Consider the following 24743-nt stretch of genomic DNA (forward strand, 5'->3'; position numbering starts at 1 on the left):
GCTTTTCTGCTGAGAGGCTGGCAGAGTTGTATGTGAGGGAGGTGGTATCGCGGCAAGGAGTTCCAATATCGATTGTTTCAGATCGAGATGTGCGATTTACTTCCCGGTTTTGGAAGAAGTTTCACGAGGAGTTGGGTACGAGGCTGCACTTCAGTACCGCATACCACCCACAGACTGATGGGCAGAGTGAGCAAACGATTCAGACGCTCGAGGACATGCTCCGAGCATGTGTGTTGGATTTCGGCATGAATTGGGACACGTACTTGCCCTTGGCAGAGTTTTCCTACAACAACAGCCATCATTCGAGCATTGGTATGCCACCCTTTGAGCTGTTGTATGGGAGGAGGTGTCGGACGCCCATTTACTGGGGAGAGGTAGGGCAGCGTGTGATGGGTAGTACGGAGATCGTGCTTCAGACGACGGAGCAGATACAACAGGTCAGACAGAGGTTGTTGACCGCTCAGAGTCGTCTGAAAAGTTATGCAGACAGGCGACGATCCGAGCTCGAGTTTCAAGTCGGTGACTTCGTACTTCTGAAGGTATCTCCTTGGAAAGGGGTGATCCGATTCAGGAAGAGAGGCAAGTTGGGGCCTCGATATATTGGTCCTTTCAGGGTGACCTCCAGGGTGGGCAGAGTAGCATATCGTTTGGAGCTACCTGCGGAATTGAGTCAGATTCATGATACCTTCCATGTATCTCAGTCGAGGAAGTGTATCGCCGATGAGTCGGCAGTAGTCCCCCTAGAGGACATTCAGGTGGATGCGAGCCTGAATTATGTTGAGAGGCCGATTGCGATTCGGGATCGGAGGATCAAGATTTTGAGAAACACGGAGGTGTCATTGGTTCAGGTCTAATGGCAACATCGGAAGGGGTCCGAGCTGACTTGATAGCCGGAGTTAGAGATGCGTGAGCAGTACCCAGAGTTATTTGTTGAGAGAGACTTCGAGGGCGAAGTCTGATTCTAGTGGGGGAGAATTGTAACATCCGGATTCCCAGGTATATTATTTTATTCTTTATATTGAATTCTTAAAGAGAAACTCGGCGGGTAGAAGCCCCGATGTCACACCCCAAAACCGGAACGGCGGAAATGTTCGGGGGTGGAGGACGTCATGTCAAGTATCACGAGATATGTATATGGTAAGCAAGTAATGAACAACCATTTCATTTAGAAAGAAAGTGTTTACAATATGTGTGTTCACAAAACATAAAAGTCATAAACAAATAACAAAACAAGACTTGAAGCCGTAATGCTCCATCTTCTAAATTCCCAGCACGACCACCTATCTAATAGTCTCCTGAGAATACAAGTTATTTGAAAGAGTTGATAAGCAATTAAGCTGGTGAGTTCATAAGATTTTAGTGATGTGAGTAAGCTGTAAAATATGGTTGAAAATGTATATGCACAAGTGATGTAAGCTGTAAGTTTTGTTTTGAAATGATCGCATGTTCCTCTAGAAAATCCTATATTTCCTACTTTAATGGAAGTTAAGTAAAATGACACTACAAGCCTTTCTATGCGTACTAAGTGGGTACAAGTTATATATACTTAGAGTAAATAAACAATCGATTGTGCACATCTGCCCTAAACTCACAACCCAATGGGGAATAGCAAGTAAGGCGGATATCACACATTCCATTGGTTGTTAGATCGTTGTCATATATAACCTTGGTGTATTCACTTGTTACTCGTGGAGTTATTTGTAATGGTTCCTTTATATCTAATGGAGAGTTCTTATAAGAAAACCTATATTTCTTATAGTAAAATAATGACTATGGTGATTAATTTTATAATAGCTTTGTTTATACTGCTATATATAATCTGATATCGGGTAGATAGTTAATTGGGGGAATTTGCCCTAAGCCCACATCCAACGGGAACAGGACGTCGGGGGAAAACACACATTTAGCTATCTATTGGATATTAGTTTTATATATAAACATGGTGTATAAACTAAGGTGTTATAGAGTTAACTCACCTAGAGTCTCTAAAACTGTACTGGCTTAATAAAATGGATTAAGCCCTTTTATGGGAAATCTCTAGTTTTGTATACCAAAAATACTGACTTTGAAAAGTAAGTTTTGTATTAGAATAATTGTGCGTTGACTCTGTGTCCTATGACCTGATCCATACCTGGTACCCTTATGATGACTTAATGTATACTAAGCATAGATATATATATAGATTCGGGTAGATAATAGATTGGGTGACCTCGGTGCAATCCCACATCCAACGGGAACAGGAATTACAGCAAAGAGCACACATCCTATTAGCTGTCGAAATCTACTAGCATATATGTATCCTATAGCGTATACATTAAGGAATCATAAAGTTAGCATCATGATCCTAACCTTTAATCGTAGCCTTCTGCCAAGGCATCTTCTGTTCTGAGTTAAACCCGACTGTTCCTTTGTCAAATGTAGAAGTATATTCTCCCTAGTTTATAACTATCTCGACTAGAAAATAGATCAACTTTCAAGTGTTACCGACACTTTATGAAAGTAATGGGAGAAGTAAGTACACAGATGTCGTTTATAATGACCTGCGGATGTACTAATAACCTAAAACATATTTGTTTTATTACAGTCATAATGTGAAATCTAGAACCCTTACTAAAGGCTCTCGAAGTAAAGAGATTTAAGGAGCCAAACGCGACCCCAGCAATTCCTTGCAAGCCGTGTAATTCACATTAAATTTATATGATCGTGTATACCCAATATAACTATCACTAATGAGTTAGTGATTCATTAGTATAATTAGATCCTGTTTGTGTGTTCTCATGCTATAGCAAACTAACTTGTTTGTTATGTTCTATTCTGGTATTGTTTGATTCTCTTCACTGTTTGTTCTGTTGTGGTATTTTTTCTTTGTGTGCTTCATTGTACTAGAAGTAATGAATAGCATTCTCCTAAACTATACCTATAATAGTTTACTAATGCTCTACTTGAACTGTTACTGAAATGACTCATTTCTCTACTAAGTTATGCTTTAACTTTAATAACGGAGTTTTGTATAACTATAAAGTAACATAACTTTAAACGAGTTCTGAAATGTGTTGACAACTAATAAATAAAATAAGTAATATTTTGAAGGATATTTAACAACAAACATTTACACAATTAACATTGTGTTCAGCCTGTATTCCCCCCTTAAAACAGTTAAAATAGTTAAATGATTCATTACGGGGTATGAACTCACCTGATGTGGGTGATTCAAATAGGTATGCGTGTAAGGATGAGAAGTTCCACGAATGAAGTCCTGAGACACAATAAGTCCTAAATGATATATATATATATATATATATATATATATATATATATATATATATATATATATATAAGGACACATATTGACATGAATATAGTGTTTATAAACAACTATATGAAAGATAACACCTTCCGGGACTAGGAAAGACCTTGACCAAGTGTTGGAATCACATGTGATTCAACAAAGGAAGGTAGAATGACACTCACATGAGTTTACTACCATGGGTTTATGGCCCAAGGGAGTTTACGGTTGTAAACTCATGGCTACTCATGTGTAAGTGCAAGTTTGAAGGCTAAGGAAAGATTTAGGGACCTTAGCTCTACCCTAGGATGAGGAAGACCACCTTCTTTGGAGTTTTTGAGGAGTTCACGGCCCAAATGAGTTTACAACCATAAACTCATGGTCATTTATGTTTATGAGGGTCCTAAAGGTCAAAATGAAGCATCCTAAATTCAAGTCTAAGCCTTAGGAAGTGTTTGTGGCATCAAAACACCCCTAACTTGAGTTTACGGCCCATGGACCACTTTGACAAGTGTTTGCAGCCGTAAACACCTATGGGTGTTGGTATTTTGGTTGCTTTGAGTCCTAAACACATCAAGGTAAAGTGCCAGGCTAGTCTCTTGGCTTAAGGAAGGCATTTAGGGCATTTTGGCACCATAAAATGGAGTTCACGGCCCAAGAACATCCTTGGCTGTGAACTCACTTCTAGCCCTTGTTTCGTAATGATTTTGAGGTTTAAACAAGTCATGGGTAGTCTCTAGGTTCAGTTCCAAGGTTTGGAGGGTCATTGGGCACACTTTGGCCCTCAAATTTAGTGTTCACGGTCCAAGAAGATCTTGGGTCGTGAACACCATTTCCTTGGTGTTTTTGGCTGATTTTTCATGTTATCTAGGCATATATTTCACTTTAATACACTCTAGGTTGAAGTACTTACAATTCGGGGTGATCGGTTGAAGATCCTTGAGAGAGAAATCGGCTTTTCTCTAGTTAGAAATGTAAGAAATGAATCCAAAATTGCTAAGTTTTCTTATATAGTCTTGAGGGTTTTCGATCCGAATACCATTTTTGGACTGTAACTTCCAAACTCTTGAAGTTTTGGACACTTATTGTTACGTACTAAACCCTAGTGTATCCTCTCTCCTGATATCTTCTGAATCACTAACTTTTAAAACACTCAAACTTATCCCAAAAGCTTGAAAGTTAGCAGAAACATATTTGACTTCTAATGTTGTGGATGGTTTTTACAGAATGGGAACTTTTGGGTTGTCACACCCGACTCGACGAGTAGGATCGCGATTGAAGTGGTCTGATTAATGAGGGACTCGGCGAGTCCATAAGTGGACTCGGCGAGTCCACGCTGTTTAATGAAACCCTAATTTCTCGGGTTTGCGACCTATTTAAAGGCCCTTATGGCCGTCATTTGTGGCCACCAGTCCAGTGAGAGAAACCCTAGAGTGCTGGAGCATTTTGAGAGAGAGAAAAAGCCATTCTTGACCTTTGTGGTGTTGTTTAGCAAGAAGAAGGAGGTTTTAGCCAAGGGAAAACACAAAGGAGGTTGCTATTCTGAGTCGATTGGAGGTCCAAATAGATGGTTTTAGGGTTTCTTGTGCCCTTGTCTATGTCGATTGGAGGTCCAAATAGTCCTTTCTGCTGATGAGACTCTGGATCTGGACCCATAGAGGTCCAGAGAGCCTTATTTTTCAAGCTTTATGAAGAAAAATGGAGGTCATGACCTTGGGTTAAGGCATTTGAGGCTAAATCATCATATATGGTCATATGGTTGTTTCATGGGCATCAAGATTGAGACTTTACGTGATTATAGTGCTTGGAAAGGCCAGATCTATGGATTAGAGGAACAGATCTGACCTTAGAAGGTCGTTTGAGTGAGTGCATGGTATGTACTCGCCGAGTCCATGGGAGGACTCGACGAGTTGAGTCGAGTTGCCCCGTGACTCACGATCTGTGTCGACTCGTGGAAGTTAGGGTTGACTCAGTGAGTCAAGGGAGAACCAGGGGCGAAGAGGACAGGCGTGTACTCGCCGAGTCACCTTAGTGCACTCGGCGAGTAGGGTCAGCTGTGATCGTTGACTTTCGTTGACCTATAGGATTTCGGTCAACAGTTGGACTTTTGAGTCAAGGAGGGGTAAAATGGTCTTTTACCCTTCTGAAGGATCATAGAAAGGGGTTTAAGCAAGCCTTTGAGAGCCATTACTTATTGAGGATATTTTGCATGTGTTTAGGCGTGGGCTAAACGAGTAGATTCGTGTGCGATATCATCCGAGATACCAGAGGTGAGTCTTCTCACTATACTGTACCTGGAAGGGTACCTGTGTGTGACCGGAAGGTCTGGTATACTATGAGATATATGCATTGTATGATATGAGTTGCCTGTTTCGTATGTGCTATGTGTGTGATAAGTATGATATGCTTGATATGGGCCGGAAGGCATTATGATATGGGCCGGAAGGCAATATGATGTGGACCGGAAGGTCGACACGGGTAGGACCGGAATGTTTACCGGGTTGGGACGGAAGTCCCCTGAGACACATGGATCGGAAGGTCGTGTGGAGTATGGCCTGGAAAGGCGTATGTATGTAAGTGGTATATTGGGGAACTCACTAAGCTTCTCGCTTACAGTGTTTATGTGTAATGTGTTTCAGGTACTAGTGAGGACTGTGGGAAGGCGCCGACATGACTCGTACACACACACGGGTGGATTTGGATATGATTGATCTTGGGATTGATATGTTTTGTATTATGACCATGTTACATTGGATTTTATGGTTTGTCTTGAATGGAATTATGTTTTAAAGAAATGAAAAATTATTTTTAAAATTTACGTTGTTACAAATGACCCTTTAAATAGGGTGCAAGGCCCCGAGATCTAGGGTTTCATCTGCCAACATCTACTCGTCGAGTACCATAATGGACTCGGCGAGTAGATCATTAAACTTCGCGGACAAACCTGCTACTACTCGACGAGTAGGGAGGCCAACTCGCCGAGTAGGTTCTCAAAAACCAACCCAAAATATCATTATCAATACCTGAGGTTCAGGGTGTTACACGTAGTATGCTTTGAGTTGTGGATCATTCAACCCTACGATGCTTAAGTTAGTCTAGCTAACACCACTCCGATGCTTAAGTTAGTAACGTATTCGAGGAGAAAATAAGTGATAATAAAATTTTGAAGGTAAAGAACATGTGTACCTTGGTTTGGTTGTGGATCATTCAACCCTACTTACACATAGTATGCTTTGAGTTGTATATCATTCCAGGATCTTGGTAGAACGTCTCCTTCGATTGTCGCTAGCCAATATGCTCATTTTCCTGTTTCAGCATCTATAAGATATGGTCCTTCCCATTTAGGAGTCAGTTTTCCTGCGTTGGGATCCTTGGTGTTTTGGAATGTTTTCCTTAATACCAAGTCTCCTATTTGAAACCTTCTGGAACTTATGTTCCTATTATAGGCTTTGGTGATCCTTTGTTGATGAGCAAAAATATGTATTTTAGCAAGATCCCTAAGCTCGTCAATAGTATCAAGATCCTGTGCTAGGATCCTGTTGTTATTCTCTTGGTCTTGCAGCATGTATCTTGCCGTCGGGATCACTACTTCAGTAGGGATTACTGCTTCTGTTCTAAACCCCAAAGAATAGAGGGTCTGACATGTGGCCAGTTTGGAAGTGGTCCTATTTACCCATAAAACAAAAGGAAGCTCTTCTGTCCATCTTCCTTTCCTTTTATCTAGCCTTTTCAATAAATTGTTTACTAGGATTTTGTTGCTAGATTACGCTTGACCATTGGCTTGGGGATGGACAGGAGTGGACATTATCATTTTGATTCCCCAGCTTGTGCAAAAGTCTCTTGTCCTTTTTCTTATAAATTGGGATTCGTTGGGCATATGATTTCATTCGGGATCCCAAATCTAGTCAAGATATTACGTTTAATAAATGATACTACCTCTTTGTATCTTACATAAACGAAAGCTTCAGCTTCGATCCATTTGGAGAAGTAATCGGTCATCACTAGCATGAAAACTTTTCCTCCTGGTGCTACTGGTAATTTCCCTACTATATCCATTCCCCATTTCATGAATGCACATGGGGAGATAATAGGATGTAGAGGTTCCGCCGATTGATGCAGGATGTTGTTGTGTCTTTGGCAAGAACCACACTTTTGAGCATGTAGGAAGTAGTCTTTCTTCATGGTTGGCCAGTAGTATCTTGTTCTTAGTATTTTGGAGCATAAGGATCTGCCTCCGGTGTGATTTCCACAATCTCCTTCGTGTATATTCTTTAAGACTTTTGTAGCTTCAGGATCTTTCAAGCATCTAAGGTATGGACCTGCCATATATTTTTTGTGAAGTTTACCTTGGATTAACACGAATCTCGAGACTCTCGTCTTGAATGCTCTTTCACTTTTTTCTTCTGTCGGGATTGTGCCATTTTAGAGATACTCCACATTGGGTTCGGTCAATGATTGCAGACTTCTTTGAGGATCCTGTCCGTCGGGATCTCTTTGAGGAAGGATCCTAGAGTACGGTTCTTCAATAACTGCTATGCTTGTCGGATGTTTAGGATCTTCTAATTTATCGGAGAGGGTTTCTATTGTTGGGGTTATTATATGGGTTATAGGAATCTCCGTCTCTGGTGGGATCCTAAGGGAGTATCCTAAATTGGCTAATGCATCTACTTCTGTGTTTTCTTCTCTGGGAACTTGGGTTAGGCTAAAGTTTTCGAAGTCATAAGCTAATTTTTTTAGGATCTCTAGATATAATGCTAATTTTTCACCTTTCACCGCATAAGATCCATTGTAGTGATTGGTTAGTAATAAAGAATCAACAAATACCTGAAGATCCCTGATTTGAAGATCCTTAGCCAATTATAGTCCCATGATGAGTGCTCCATATTCTGCTTCATTGTTGGTAGTGTTGACTTTACAACTAACTGCCTGGGGTATGATGTCCCCCTGTGGCGACTTTATTATGATCCCTAGGCCTATTCCTTTATGATTTGAAGCTCCATCTGTGAACAATGTCCATTTTCCCGGATGTTCATCTTCTAGGAGTTGTTTGGCTTCCATGTCCACTTCGTTTTGTAGATCATCACTAAAGTCAGCCACAAAGTCTACTAATGCTTGTGATTTTATAGCGGATCTTGGTTCGTATCTAATGTCAAATGTGCTTAACTTCACTGACCATTTTGCCATCCTTCCTGAAATTTCTGGTTTTCTCATGACATTCTTGATAGGATAGTTAGTTTTTACATGTATAGTGTGTGTTTCGAAATAGTGTCTTAATTTGGTAGAAGCAGTTCTAAGGCAAGAACTAATTTTTCGAGGTGAGAGCATCTGGTTTCAGGATCCAGGAGACTTTTACTTACATAGTAGATAGGATGTTGATCCCCGTTAAGATCCTTGACCAGAACAACACTTACCGCGTTTAAGGATATTGAGAGGTAGAGAACAAGTGGTTCTCCATTTATAGGCTTCACCAGTAGTGGAGCAGAGCTTAGATATTTCTCGTGTTTTTCCTTCCACTTAAATTTCTTGTTCTTTTTCAGGATATCGTAAAAGGACTTGCACCTTTCTGAGGATCGTGAAAATGAACCTGTTGAGTGCTGCTACTCTTCTGGTTAGCCTTTGAATGTCCTTTGTTGAAGATAGGGATCTTAATTCCATGATTGCTTTGATTTGTTCCGGGCTTGCTTCCATCCCTATTTTGGTTACCATGTATCTAAGGAACTTTCCTGACTTCATTCCAAAGTGACATTTGAGTGGGTTCAACTTCATATTGTATTTGTCCAGGATGTCAAATGCTTCCTTAAGGTCTCTGAGGTGATCTTCAGCTTTAATTGATTTTACTTCCATGTCGTCAATATAAACTTCCATGGTGTCCCCCAAATTGTCTTTGTACATTCGATTCACCAACCTTTGATATGTCGCACCTGCATTTTTAAGACCAAAAGGCATTGCGGTGTAACAATATATACCTATTGGTGTTATGAATGCAGTATCTTCTTGGTCTGATGGTTCCATTTAGATCTGTTGGAATCCTGCTGAAGCATCAATGAAGGTTAGGAGTTCATGGCTAGTCGTTGCATCTATCATAGAGTCAATATGCAGTAGAGGGAAATGATCCTTAGGGCAAGCCTTGTTAAGATCCGTGTAATCCACGCACACTCGCCATTTTCCATTTTTCTTTTGTATGATAACCACATTAGCTAGCCATCTTGGGAACTTTACTTCCTTGATCATCCCTGTTTTGAGGAGCTTCTCCACTTCTTCTTGGATGATCTGATTCCTTTTAGGTGCAAATTTTCTTCTCTTTTGGTGTATTGGTCTGAAAGAAGGATCAATAATAAGTTTATGAGTAATATTACTCTTGTCTATACCTGTCATATCTTCATGTTTCCATGTGAATATCTTGCTTCTTATTCTTAAGAAATTCAATAGATCCTGCTCGATCTGCTCAGGCATTGAGGATCCTATAAGGACTTTAGCTTTAGGATCCTCGATGCCCAGGGGCACTTCCTTTACATCTTTTTTCCTTTGTCTCCAAAACATGTCGTCCCCCTGCCTTCATTTCTATGCTTGTTGGGGTTTGTTCAAAGATTTCATTGTCCCAAACCCTCAGCTACGAAACCCTAGAGTGCTTTTTGAGTGTGTAAGCCACTTTTGAGTGTTATTTGTGCCTTTTGAAGCTTGTGGAAGAAGAAGAAGTTGGAGGACTCAATAGAAAGACTGTAGATCCAGAATTTTCATTCCTTTAGATGCATTTTATGGTAATAAAGCCTCAAACTTGATCATCCTCTTCTTAGATCTATTTATGACCTCTTTTGAAGGTTTTTGGTCCAGGATTTGCTAACTTGTGGGTAAGGATTGACCCTTGAGTTGCTCTTCCAGATATAGTGCCTTGAGAGGTTGTGAGCACATAAAGGTGTAACCTTTATGCCCTTAGAGTCCTCATGAAAGTGCTAAAGAAGTATTATGGCCTTTTGAGCCCCAAAAGGCCATGCATGGAAGCAAGCTTGAGACTTTTAGTGATCATATGATAGCTAGATGCTAGATCTAGGTTTGCATGCGTGGATTTGAGATTCTAAGGCTTTTTGGACAAGATCCATGTCCCAAAGGAATTAGGGTTTTGTCTAAACCCTTTAAGAAGAGTTATGAATGGGTAAAGTTAGAAACTTTACCCTTGGAAAGGCTATTCCAGTGAGCAAACGAACTAAGGACCTTAGATCCAGAAGATAGGGGCTTAATCTATTAAGATGACTCAATCAGACAGTGGAACTCGGCGAGTCCAGGAAAGGACTCGACAAGTTGAAGCGGGCTGTCCCGATCTTTATGACAAGAAGAACTCGACAAGTCTGTTAAGGGATTCGACGAGTTGACTTAGTTGATCACGTGTCTGAGTTGTTCATGAACTCTCTGAGTTGGGAGATAACTCGACGAGTTGGGGTTGACTGGGAGTTGACCTTGACTTTGACTTTAACCAGGATGTTGACTTTGACCAGGGGTAAATTGGTCATTTTACCCTTCAGGAACTCTCTGAGTTGGGAGATGACTCGACGAGTTGGGGTTGACTGGGAGTTGACCTTGACTTTGACTTTGACCAGGATGTTGACTTTGACCAGGGGTAAAATGGTCATTTTACCCTAAGAAGGATTATCAGATTTTGATTAAGTGTTGTTATGGAATTGATAGTCGGAGAGTCGCCGGAGTAGCAGACAGGGATTCCTTACTCGAGTTTTCATCAGTTAGTCCTGCGAGGTGAGTTTCCTTCAGTAGGAACGGGTCTAAGGCACCAAGGTCGGCCCATAGTATGATATGTTAGCAGCTGAGTGTGGGTGAGGCCCATATCTCCCAGTTAGCGGAGTGTAGGCGGGGACCGTATCTCTTAGTTGCATGTTATATGTGTATGGTATGTGGTAGTTTGGGGAGACTCAATAAGCTTCGTGCTTACAGTTTACAGTTTTGGTTTCAGGTACTACCACTAGCAAAGGTAAGGGCTTGGGATGTTCGCACGGCACACCCCACAGTTTCAGCCTGGGATGATTTTAGACTCTGATATTTTCTCATATGATTTTGATACAGTAATTAACATGATGTTTTGAGATACATGGTTCTTGATTTTCTTTATAATGATGGATGATTTATGGTTTTTGATAATGATTTAAAACGAAATTTTTGGGTTGTATTTTTGGGATGTTTCAAGAAAAATTAAAACGAATAATGAATAATCAAATAAACCACAATAATTGAAAACTACTCCCCAGCAACGACGCCAAAAACATGATGTGTATATTTAATGTACTGGTTTTTTAATTTATAAATCCTAGTCTATCGCATCTAATCACACCTTACAGACAGTGAACCTAATCGATCATAGTATAGTTTTGATAAGCATGGGTGTCAAACACAAGGGAAATGGTGGTAAATTAATTTTAGAAAGTTTGATTATAGGTTACATAAAACACACAAAAGCAATAAGAAGGGTTTTATTAAATTAAAACTCAAATAACAACTTATCATCAAATATCGATAAACTGACTGGAAGAAGAATCTCTTTAGGCACTTTGGTTTATACTGAATTTCATCTTAAGGTTAATTACTCAAGTGCAATGGACATTCATTCGTTATTTACCGATTCCTAAAATGACTAACATCATGGTTATGACTACTAATCCTTTGATTTTAACACAACTATTAATTCATTAATCAAGTGAACAAACAATCATGCAAACCAGTATTTAATTCGTATTAAGCAAGATTTGATCTTTATTAACCCTAATGGTCATAGGAGTTAAATCATGCATAGAATGGTCATCAACTCATGCACACACATTAAAGTTCACCACTTTATTTCTTAACCCTAGGTTTTGGTCTAACACTAGTCATAATTACCAATGGTCATGGACAACTATGATTCAAATTAACACAGTAAAATTGGTCATCTCAACTCTATTAATTCAGCAATAGGGAATAAAGTAACAATCTTCAACACATATGGATCTTGCAATCAAACATGACAAAATAAATTAAATAAGAATAAACAATCCAAATAGCAATTAATCCAAATTCTTAAAGATTCAACTAGTCATAAACACAAAGAAAAGGGTTTAATACCCAAATCAGAAAGTAAACACATAGTGCAGTCATGGTGGAACGCTAATCATGATCAGAACAACAAACCACATGATCTCCGGTATGAATCCACTCTCTAATCCCTCAGATCTTCGCTCTTGACAGCTTAACGGCCTTCCGGCCGCCTACTAGACTTTCAAAACGGCAGAAGGAAGGTTACTTGTCGACCAAGCATCAATGAAATGAGTTCTTCTCTTAATTTGGCCGAAAATCGCAATTTATAGGTTTTGGAACCGACTTACGTATGTTGGGCGTAAGGCGGTTGTGCGTGGTGTAATAAGAAAGTAATCACGATCTGGATCAAGACACCTAGCCCATTACGTTGGGGATACGACTAACTACATTGGACGTAATCGACAATTTCAGTGTACGCTGGGCGTACTCTCATTATGTTGGGTGTAATGAGCCTCTTCAGCCTTTTTCCGCTTTTTGCAATCCAACTCCAATTCCAGTCTTTTTGCTTCCTTTCCGCTCTAGCACCAATTATACCTGTAAAATATAAATTTAAGCATTATAAGTACCTTTTAGTTCTAAATAACATAATTAAGGCTAAAATATTAAGATATGATATATATATATATATATATATATATATATATATATATATATGCACATATCATTGGGCATACGAAGGCGTATGCTGAGTGTACGTACCTGGGTTCCAGATCCATACGAAGACATTGAGCACGTCGGGTGTACTGGTGGTATGCTTAACGTACTTAACTGGGAACCTTGTTGGGCTTTTGATTTTGGGTCACATTAGACTTTAGGGTTTTGGGCCCTTGTTGGGCCACGAGTCCTTCTGAGTTGGGCTTTTATGGATTTGGGCCCATATTGGACATGGAGTGTCTTTTGGACTTTGGGCTAGTCTGGATTTGAGCCTTGGTATGTTAGGCCCAATAAGGGAAGGGTAAAACAACCTTTTACCCTTGAAGCCGGGATTTAGGATTTGGATTCTTGGAAGGGGCTAATGACCTAATTGCTAATTAGGGTTCTATTATTTGTGATTTAGTAAGAAGACTTTGCGATTCAGCAGCCCAAGTGTGATTTGTTTACTTTTAGATTGAGGTGAGTGTCCTTCACTACTCATGGGTCGAAGCACCAATGTCGGTCCCCTGAATTATGTTTAGAAATTGATAGTTGTCTGTATGACTATTCCTTGCTATGTTTGTATATGCTTGTTCTATATGTGACTCTTGCTGTTATGATTATATGCTAGCTGTAGGAGTGAAATAGACCCGATACCAGTTGAAAGAGACCCAAGGGGTGAAATATACCCAACACCGGTTGAAAGAGACTGAAGGGGGGGGGGTGAAATAGATCCAATACCGGTTGAAAGAGACTGAATAGGGTGGAATATACCCAATACCGGTTGAAAGAGACCGTATATGAGTGAAATAGCCCCAGTTATGTTTGACTGATATGCATGTATGGTATGAGGTATTTTGGGGAAGCTCACTAAGTTTTATGCTTACGGTTTCCATTTTATGTTTCAGGTACTTCTAGCTCGAAGGGAAAGGGCCCGACTTGATCGCACCGCATCCGCCCATCTGTTCCACATTATTTGATTTTGGGATTTTGTACCATGTTGTTATTTCACTATGATACACTTTAGGTTGTTTTGACATGATTATTGGATGTTTTGGAATGAATAAAAATGAAATTTTTATCTGAAATTTTGGGATGTTATAGTATCTTGGGGAAACTCAATAAGCTTTGTGCTTACAACTTTATGCTTATGGTTTCATGTACTTCCAGTTCGAAAGGGAAGAGTATGTCGTGATCGCACTGCTTCCACCTATGTTTTCCACATTTTTATGATTTTGGGGGAATGTACTATGATGACTATTTTACTATGACATACTTTTGGATGTTTTGATATGAATATTTGTTGGTTTAGGTTGAATTAAAAATGATTACCAACGATTTTTGGGATGTTACAAACTTAATCATTCTTAATATTAAATTGTTAATATTTTTTCCTTCGAAAATCATAAATATTTTATCCAAAGAAAAACATTTTCGAATCAAAATAGAGCTTTATAATGTGAAAATTAAGTGGTAAGTCGTTGATGTTTTTTTAAATTATTGATGTAAAATGAAAGAAAACCTAAAAGCAAGGTTCTGAAAATCGTCCAGCGTAGCTCGCCGGTCGACTGACGTTAAACGATTAATCAGATTCGACAGAGATTAATCGACGATTATTCGGAAACCCTAAATTATTAATAAATTTATTTAAAAGATTAATATATCCTAAAAAAATAGTATTTCAAAATTTAAAATTATGAATATTTAAAAATTTTAGTATAATATCTTAAAATTGTAAAGCTTAAAACTTTAAAAACTAAAAATTTTGGTGTGAAAATTTGAAAATTAAAAAATTAGATTTTTTTTATATTTCCCGCTTATGACCGCCGATGACCGCCAAACCTAAGTTTGACCGATTTTGACCAATCTCCGCCAAACACCCTAATCGTTATCGATTAAAGACCGTCAATCGATTAATCACCAATTAATTGACTGTCAATGTCGATTTCTACGACACTGCTAAAAAGATATATTAAGTTCTATTTGACAAAAATAAACCAACTTATTAAGATTGTTTAATAAAACAACAAAACTAGCTAGTGAGCTAAATTATAAACTAGTTTTTGGTAAGTTGCTTTGATATAACTTTAGATAAGCTCACCAAGAAGTTTTTTATTATAAATATTCCAATTATGTTTTTAATTATATCTAATTTTTAGTTATAAATATAAATGTCTATTTATGAAATTTTATATATATGTTATTTTACATTATATTCTAACTTATAAGTTATTTTCATCAAATACTATTAATTCATAAGTTATTTATCATCTATCATCTAGCTTTTCAAATAAAATTATTTAGTTTGCTAAACAAATTTTAATGGAACCGACCGATTTCATGGAAAAACATATATGAAACTAACTAAACTTTGTCTCCTTCTCAAGATTTTAAATTAGACAAAACCCTCTTTTAAAGATAACTAAATAACTTATATAATAAATATAATTAATGTTTTAACCTGAAATTCTTATTGAAATATCTAATACCACAAGTTGAAAAAATCTGTCTAAACAAGAATAGAAATCGTAAACTGCTATTGGAAGAGCTAGATTTAGCTAGTATTTGTGGTCAATTTGATTGCATCTTAATTGTTTTACTTTTTGGGTACAATAAACCATTAATGCATAAAATAAAATATTTTAGTTGGTGGGGAAGGGTCCAAAATATGTGGTTGATGTGGTGTGATTAATAATCATTAAAAAATAAGAAAAATAAGTGGCGATGATATCAAGGTAAAGCAACATAAAGCAGAGGGAGTGAGTTGGCAAATAAGAGAAAGAGGAAGGGTACCAAGTGTAACATATGTTGTCATTTTCTTTTGCCTATTGGCATTGTTGGCCACCCCCTCATTACTTGCTTGGCTTTGGCCGTTTCCCCCCTTCACGCAATAACCCCATTTGGTCCCTTTTACATTTCTACCCTTGTTACCCCTATCAATTCCCCATTTTACCCAATAAAAATGTTTTTTTTGAGTGTGGTTAATGACTAAAACAATAAAAATATATTTTATTATCACTAGTTTAATATATGAATCAAATACTATAACAAATAGTTATTTATGACTTATGTGACAAACGAGACCGCATGAAACTAATAGAAAACCATTATTAAAGATATTAAATTTATATTCTTAGTCATGTTAGTCGTTACAGTAAATACTTCTTTTTGTACACATAACTTTAATATATATATATATATATATATATATATAAAAGTTTAATTGAGAAAATAAAAAAAAATTGAGAATGGAAGAATCATTTTCTGTCACTCATTTATTTTTGCCGCAAAAACTTTCATCGTATCGACGGAAATGGAAAATGATATATATATATATATATATATATATATATATATATATATATATATATATATATATATATGTGTGTGTGTATGTTTTCCAACAAAACATGTTTCCTTAAACTATGTTAATCATTACCTTAATATATATATATATATATATATATATATATATATATATATATATATATATATATATAAACATAGTTTTTTCGTTTTTTTAGTTTTTCAAGGAGCTGTTTTTATCGAAAAATGATTTTAAATATATCAAAATTCATAATTATTTATTTTCTATAAATAGACATCCGTATTGATATAATTTTAAGATAAATTAAAGTTTTTATTATTATTTTTTTATAGTTTCAGTTGTCGTTATTCATAACTGAATAAAAATTCATCAGATTTTCACTACAGTACATTCGTTATTTGCTTATGAATAAAAAAAATATGATTAATTTTTTTATAGTTTAAGTATCATTTATACTACTTATTCATATATGAATAGCAAATTAACCGTAACAAAAATCTGATAAATATTTTATTCATATATGAATATAAAATATAACGATAACTAATACACGCTTTATTCATATATAAATATAATATACGACGAAAGATGATGTAAAAATATATTTTAAGTAAAAAAACTTTATTACGTGTTATATTCATATATGAACGATACTCAAACTATAAAAAAAAGTTAAGCATACGTTTTATTCATGAGTAAATAACGAATGTACTTTAATCAGATTTTTATTTACTTATGAATAACGATAGCTGAAACTCTAAAAAAAATTATTTTATCTTAAAACTATATCAATATGGATGCCTATTTATAGAGAATAAAAATTTATGAATTTTGATATATTTAAAATAATTTTTCGATAAAAATAGCTTTCTAAAAATAAAAAAAAAAATGTTTTTGTGTATATTAAGGTAATGATTAGCATAGTTTAAGGAAACTTGTTTGGTTGGAAAACACATGTTTATCCGTTATCCATTTCCGCCGTTACGTCTAAGTGTATTGTGGCAAAATAAATGTGTGACTGAATATTCTCCACCAATCGTTTCGTCAAGAGCACAAACGTCAAACTCATTACTTGGTCGTGACGCGTTCGCATTCAGCACACGTGCATGGAACGTAATACGGATTCGAGAGAATAATTATGCGTGATGAACGTCCATGAAACGTCGTTTAAATGAGTTTTCCTTTTCTTTTTCATTTATTAAGTTTTTCTTTTTCGTTTTTTTATTATTTTTTATTTTTCGTTAAAAAAAAATTAAAGTTTTTTTTTCTTAAATAAATATATGTTCGCTTTTTATGTTTTTATATTTTTTCATTTTTTATATTTTTCATTTTTAATTTTTTTGTTTTTTTTTATTTTTTTAATATATTTACTACATACTTGAAGACAGTAGAGTTTTTTATTTTATTTTATTTATTTTTAAACTAAATTTCGGTTTGAATTTTTAATGTTTAACAATTATAAGTTTTTAAATAAGAAGAATATTAAAGATCATAATATTTTCCAATAATATTTTTTTGAATTATATTATTTTTGGATCATAAAATTTTGAATCATAACGATATTATGCATCATACATTTTTTGATCATATTAATTTTGATCATTTTAATTTGGATCATAATATATTGAATTAAATAAAGTTTTTGTTCAATACACCATTTTGATCGTTATAATTTTTGAAGTATTTAATTTTGAATCATAAAAAATATAATAATTAAAGATCATTAAATATTTGAATCAAAATATTTTTTATATCATAACAAGTTAAGAATCATAAACATATTGAATTAAAATATTTTTGAATCATCTCTATTTGCATCATATTATGTTCAAAAAAATTTGAAAACTTTTAATATTTTAAAATCAAGTTTGGTATCTAAAATACCTTATTTAAAAAAAAAAAATTTACAAAGTTATTAGAATAGTGAGTACAAGTATTCCTTAAATTTTTATAATTATTGGAGAATTTTTTTTCTGGGTTTTTTTTTATATATATAAAATAAAAAAATATTTTTTTTTTCAAATTTTCATGATTGTGTTCATTTTGTAGAAAATTAAATTTTAAAAACTCTGATTTTTTCAGATTTTGTTTTCAAAGAAAGAAAAGCTATGGCTGAAAAACTAAACAGGTGAAAAAAACACTTATCAGCTAATAAGGGTTGGATACTTGTCATGCTAGGGGTGGGGGTACGTGTCAGCTGCTGGAGAGGCCACATAGCCGAATTTTCCTTTTCTTTTTTCTTTTATTTTTTTGTTACTTGTACCCTCAAAACAATTAACCTTCACCGGAAATTATCAAAATCTCGCAGTTAATTACGAAAATGCCATATCATCTTGCGAGATTTTGACAATAAATAAAATTAAATCCTAGTAATTTATTTTTTCAATCTTAAGACCAAAAATTGTTCTCGCGGTTCTTACCATTATTTGACTTCTTACCCGATCATATATATATATATATATATATATATATATATATATATATATATATATATATATATATATATATATATATATATATATATATTCATGAGACCTTCAAAGATTAATTATCATAAGTTGTCAACATGAGTTTTTCAATCAAAAAATATACTTTAATTTTAATTAGAAAAATTAACATAAAAATTGATTGAAAGTATATTCATCGTGTAATTTATCCTTAATTTTCTTGACAATTAACATTTATAAAAAAATTGATTGATTTTTTCAAATCTAAATATCTAATCTCAGATAATCAAAATTAACAACAAACTTGTACCTTTTTATGAACCAGCAAATGGCATATTTTTAAATTAACAGCTAGTACCATTTATGACAATCACCAAACTTGAACCATTGACTTCAAAAAAAGATGACACCGTATGATGATATTGGGCTACAAACTTTTTGATACAAACCTTTACTAACATCCATAAATTAATTATTGTTATTTTTAGTGGTTTGAGAATTTATACACGCTTCCAAATAGTTAATGCATCTATACGTATTAGTTTTTTTGAACGGTGAAAAGATTTTATTAAATTAATAAGCTGGACAAAATACAAAATATTTTATTAATACAAAAGAAAACACCAAAAAAAAACAATGTAAAGCTACATAGATGTATTAGTTTGACTGCTTGTTTGATAAATCTGATCATTTTTCTTAAAGTCAAAGAATATGATTAGATAAACATAAAACCGTTTTATTACAAATAATCATTTAATTTTGATTTTAATTATAATTGTTGAATATCAAAATAGCCTACTCCACGTGTAAACAGAAATAGGATTTTCATGGTTTATTTATTGAACTTAAGACCCTAATTTGAAAAATAATTTGAATAAGTCCAATATTACTGATTACTAGGGTACCACAATCCATAGCATGTGGTACAAGATTCCACAATGGTTGTCCTAATAACTTTGCTATTAATAATGGGTAAAAATGGTCAAAAAAAATTGTTGAGCTTATTAAACAACAAGGGCAAAAACGTAAATTAAAAAATAAATCCAAGGGTGAAAATGTAATTAAAAATGAAGCGCGAGGGCAATTGTGGAATATGGCAAATAGATTCTTTATAAACCTTGGGTTTGCTACTCTCTCTCTTTCTCACTTGTGTGGAGGAAAACAGAACTGAAAAACTGTGCGACTGCGAGAGCACACAGGAACACCAAAAAGGAGGAAGACGAAGGAAGAAGAAGAAGAAGAAGATCATCAAGATGGCTCTTCGGATCACTCCGGTGAACTTGCAATCGGAAGGATATCGTTCTTTTGGCTTTCCTCAAACGGCTAATCTCAGATCTCCCAAATTCGCCATGGCTTCCACCCTCGGATCCTCCACCCCGAAGTGAGTATCATTTCCTTCCGTTTTAATCCAATCGGTTTGTTTATTTCACGTTTCGATGGATTCGATTGCGTGAAATGAGTTATTTATATATTAATTCGTTTTGAATACGGAACTAATGGCGTTGCTTTCGTGATAATACGATTTGAAATGCAATTTGCGAGTAGTAGATTTAAAGTGGCAAATATGACAATAACGTTCCGTGATTTCGATGTTATCTATGCACATTTTTTATTGATGACGCTGCGGAGTTGTTATGTTTTTTTCCAGTCATTTTCGTCAGTGGATTTCTCGCATTGGATTATTTGTTTGTATATATTCATCTATCACCATTTCCATCTCTCGATTTCTTGCATTTGCATGTGGATTATATGTTTGTAGTTTACAGTTATTCATATGTCTGAGATTTTGCTCAATTTTATACTCCCTCACTCCCAAAAATCGCAAATTGAAATCAATTGATTTCCAAATTCCAATTCGCTCAGATGTTTCCAATTTTCCATATCCCAAAACTCTTATATTTCAGTATAATCTTATGAATTAAAGATTTATCCCTGAAAGATGACAAATTTGTAGGGTTCTTGATTTACTTTACTTGTGCTACACAGGATTGAGACGAAAAAGCCCTTTACCCCACCAAGAGAGGTTCATGTCCAAGTGACACACTCAATGCCACCACAAAAGATAGAAATTTTCAAATCCATTGAAGGATGGGCTGAGCAAAACATACTAACTCACCTAAAACCAGTTGAAAAATGCTGGCAAGCACAGGATTTCCTACCAGATCCTGCATCTGAAGGATTTGAAGAACAAGTGAAGGAACTTAGAGCAAGGGCAAGAGAAATCCCTGATGAATACTTTGTTGTTCTTGTTGGAGATATGATTACAGAAGAAGCTCTTCCTACTTACCAAACAATGCTTAATACTTTAGATGGTGTTAGGGATGAAACAGGGGCAAGTCTTACTCCTTGGGCTGTTTGGACTAGAGCTTGGACTGCTGAAGAGAATAGACATGGTGATCTTCTTCATACATATCTTTACCTTTCTGGTAGGGTCGATATGAGGCAGATACAGAAGACTATTCAATATCTTATTGGCTCGGGAATGGTAAGTTATATTATATTATAATTTATAACACATTTTTTTTATATAATCATTTAGTAAAAATATGTAAGAGGATAAAAATTTATATTCAATTAACTTTTTATATTACTTATAGTTACAAACCACAAACAGAATTTAGAAAGTGTTTGTAGTTTGTAATTATAACTCTATAAGTTAATAATATTTTAGGCTTTTGAAAATTTGTCATGCTATTTATTAAATGATTACATAAAACATTCTTATAAAAATGAAAAAAAAATTGACCCGGCTTGAAAGTCATTTCAAAATGGGTTGGGCCCACGGTCGTGAAAAGACTCAACAATTGGACTAAGACTGGAGACTGATCTGGTCTTAAAAGGACTGGTTTTCTTAGAAAACCGGACCAATTTTGGACCAGATAGAGTCTATAATTAATATTCATATATATAAAATTTATTACTACGTATATGTTTACCAAAAATCTATTATAAATAGATTTGGTCTAATTAATTAGACCGAAACCGGTTTCAAGACTGAAACCGGTTTCAACTAGTCCTTGATCAGGGGAAAGACTATTCAAGGACTAGTAGGGCCATGAACAGTTTTAGTTTTGGACTGTTCTGCTCATCTGTAAATTCTCAAAAAATTTCGTACACAGGATCCTCGTACCGAAAACAGCCCCTACCTCGGGTTCATCTACACGTCCTTCCAAGAACGCGCGACCTTCGTCTCTCACGGCAACACTGCGCGCCACGCGAAAGAGCACGGTGACGTAAAACTCGCACAAATCTGCGGCACAATCGCGTCCGACGAAAAACGACACGAGACCGCGTACACAAAAATCGTCGAAAAGCTCTTCGAAATCGACCCGGATGGCACTGTCCTCGCGTTCGCAGACATGATGCGCAAAAAAATCTCGATGCCGGCTCATCTAATGTATGATGGTCAAGACGACAATCTGTTTGACCATTTCTCAGCTGTTGCACAAAGACTTGGGGTTTACACTGCGAAAGATTACGCGGATATTTTGGAGTTTTTAGTCGGGCGGTGGAAGGTGGCAGATCTGATGGGATTATCCGGCGAAGGGCGGAAGGCTCAGGATTATGTTTGTGGGTTGCCGCCAAGGATCAGGCGGCTGGAGGAGAGAGCTCAGGGGAGGGCGAAGGAGGGGCCGAAGATGAAGTTCAGTTGGATTTTTGATAGGGAAGTGAAGCTTTGAAAAAGATGTGGTTTTTTTTTTTGGGTTATGTTTGGTTGTTGGAATTTGTTATGGGTAGAGGTGGTGGTTGTTAAGTTAAGTTAATTTAAGTTAAGTTAAAAGAACTTGTTAGTGTTTTGTTTGATTTTGTGTTTTGTTGGAATCTGATATGTGTTTTGTTCGTGAGTTTGAGTTTGCGTGTTTGTAAACTTATGTGGTGGCTGTGGACATATTATAGAACCTTTTATGCCAATTTTGATGATGATGATGATGATGATGATGGTTGTCATCTGTTCCTAGCGGTTTTAATCGGATAAAGAATTTAAAAGTTTAAAATCAAATGTTTGAGAAAGTAAGTTTGATTTGCTTGTTTTATGGTTTGAGATCATTTGTATCATGGCATGTTTATTCAAAGTGCTCGACTGTTGGATCACTTAAATATAAGGTAATGTCCATTTCCCTTTTTATAATTGTAGTTTTTGTCGAGGTTGAATAATCATTGGAAGGAGGATGTTTGGGTTTTGATGTAACTAAGGTTGTAAGGAAGGAAGAGATTAATGATTATAAATGAATATGCTATCTATTAAAATGTGGATTGAGTAAACGGGTAAAAGATCCGTGGGATGTTGCTGATAGAAGGGTAATTGCTCTTTATGCATGGATTTGGGGGAGTTTATAAGTTTATTTGCTTAGAAGCTGTTTGACAGGGTCTGAATTTTTAAGATTTGAACTTTTAAGAGGTCTGAATTTCTAAAAGGGTTTGAATTTTTAAGATCTTAATTTTAAGATGCTGTTTGGTTGGAACTTCTGAATTTTTATGTTGAATAACAAAAATGACCATTTTACCCTTCTCTATTGCTTTTTTCCAATTACAACTATAACCATCAATTCCACCAAAAATTATATAAACAATATCAATATTAACCTAAAGAACATCAAAATTAATAAATATGTTAAATTTAATCATTACGTGAGTTCTTTGTCCAAATCACCCTCTTTTTTTTTACAAACCCACGAGGTTTCAATGTGAAATCAACAAAAAACTTGACCATCTACAATCTTTTCAACCTCCTCTGGTTATGAGCTCCAACAACACACCCCCATAATTATACACATCAAACTTCATTCCTTTCAAGCTCGTAAACGTATATTTTGCAACATAAATCAATAACCAAATTAAATGAATATAAACAAAATTTCAATCAGAAATAAATTTATATAATAAATCTTCACCTGGAGTAATGTATCATAATGTCCCAAGTAAAGTGGTTGGTGGTGATCGCCTGTAATAGTTTGTGATGTTCTTGAAACTATTTGGGTAGAGTTGGGAACTCATGGTTATGGAGAAATCAATTTCAATTTAGAAAATCGATCTCAGAAAACTCAATAACAAAAATACAAATAAAATAAAATAAATCGAGGGCTGATGAGGCTGTCAATCGATTTCGATTATATGAATCGGTTTTCAAGGGAAAAGAAGAAGAACATTCGATCTATTTAAAGATAATCTATTTTCAGGGGAAAAAACTTACCTGCAACATGAGGCCGTCGTCGCTGGCGGTGCTAGCGGAGGCTGTCGGAGGTGGTGAATGCTGTCGGAGAAGAGTCAATGTTGTCAGAGTTTAGCGTTGGAAGTCGTGAGGGGAGTCGATTTAGGGAAGTCAGCGACCGGAGGAGGTAGAAGAAGCGATAGACGCTCGAGATGGTTGGAGGAGGGAGGAGATGGAAGAGGGGATCTGAAGGCGAAGGCGGTTGTGTGGTTTTGGAATCCGTAAGAGGGTAAAAGAGGGAAGGACGCGTTCTTTTTCTTTTCAGATACAAGCCCAAGTCTGAAAGTTTAAGAGGCTTTTACAAAATTAAGAGGTTTTTATTCATATGCTACCAAACACTCTTAATCTGAAAAATTAAGAGCTTGCCTCTTAATTTGTCCATTAAGAGGCTACCAAACAGCCCCTTAGGCGACTTCAATTCATCGAGGATTTGGATTTGGTTGATCTAATGCATGAAGGACAACGATTTTACCTGGACTAATACGTGTGGTTCAAAAATGAGTAATTTGGATAGATTCCTTATTTCTCAATTCTTGGTTTAAGTTGTATTCTTGACTTGGATATTCAAAGACTTTAGATGTTGCATGTGGTTTCCTATATTGTTTTTGTTAACAAGCCTTCCAAACCAATGTGCATGTATTTACTATAGATGAATTTAAAAATGGAATAAAGTTGGTGCGGAAAATGTGCTTTATTTCATCATATGGGGCTACTTAATTGTATCTTTTCACAATGTGCATGAAAAGAATTTGACCATTTTGTTAA

The 24743-nt window shown here is 35.6% G+C and overlaps 1 protein-coding gene and 1 long non-coding RNA gene across 2 annotated transcripts; one reads left to right on the forward strand and one right to left on the reverse strand.

The window, feature by feature from the left end:
* Positions 1 to 19892: 19892 nt before the first annotated feature.
* On the forward strand, positions 19893 to 22681 carry SSI2 (Plant stearoyl-acyl-carrier-protein desaturase family protein). Its single transcript, XM_079033534.1, has 3 exons — positions 19893 to 20150; positions 20756 to 21254; positions 21889 to 22681. The coding sequence occupies exons 1-3, from the start codon at positions 20023 to 20025 to the stop codon at positions 22447 to 22449; spliced, it is 1188 nt and encodes a 395-aa protein (XP_078889660.1). The 5' UTR covers positions 19893 to 20022; the 3' UTR covers positions 22450 to 22681.
* A 688-nt stretch (positions 22682 to 23369) lies between these two features.
* On the reverse strand, positions 23370 to 24249 carry LOC145095700 (uncharacterized). Its single transcript, XR_013703721.1, has 2 exons — positions 23662 to 24249; positions 23370 to 23556 (listed from the first exon to the last, which is right to left on the reverse strand). It is a non-coding gene; the product is annotated as an uncharacterized LOC145095700 (long non-coding RNA).
* Between the last annotated feature and the right edge of the window lie 494 nt (positions 24250 to 24743).

This window comes from Lactuca serriola, chromosome 1 (assembly GCF_051521515.1).
Source record: "Lactuca serriola cultivar US96UC23 chromosome 1, Lser_US96UC23_V15, whole genome shotgun sequence".
Taxonomy (NCBI): Eukaryota; Viridiplantae; Streptophyta; class Magnoliopsida; order Asterales; family Asteraceae; genus Lactuca; species Lactuca serriola.

What these genes read in the sequence shown, in the direction of transcription:
- SSI2 (XM_079033534.1), top strand. Translation starts at nt 20,023, where the DNA reads ATGGCTCTTCGGATCACTCCGGTGAACTTGCAATCGGAAGGATATCGT. An exon ending in CTCGGATCCTCCACCCCGAA is followed by an intron (nt 20,151 to 20,755) that starts GTGAGTATCATT and finishes TGTGCTACACAG; the next exon opens with GATTGAGACGAAAAAGCCCT. An exon ending in ATCTTATTGGCTCGGGAATG is followed by an intron (nt 21,255 to 21,888) that starts GTAAGTTATATT and finishes TTTCGTACACAG; the next exon opens with GATCCTCGTACCGAAAACAG.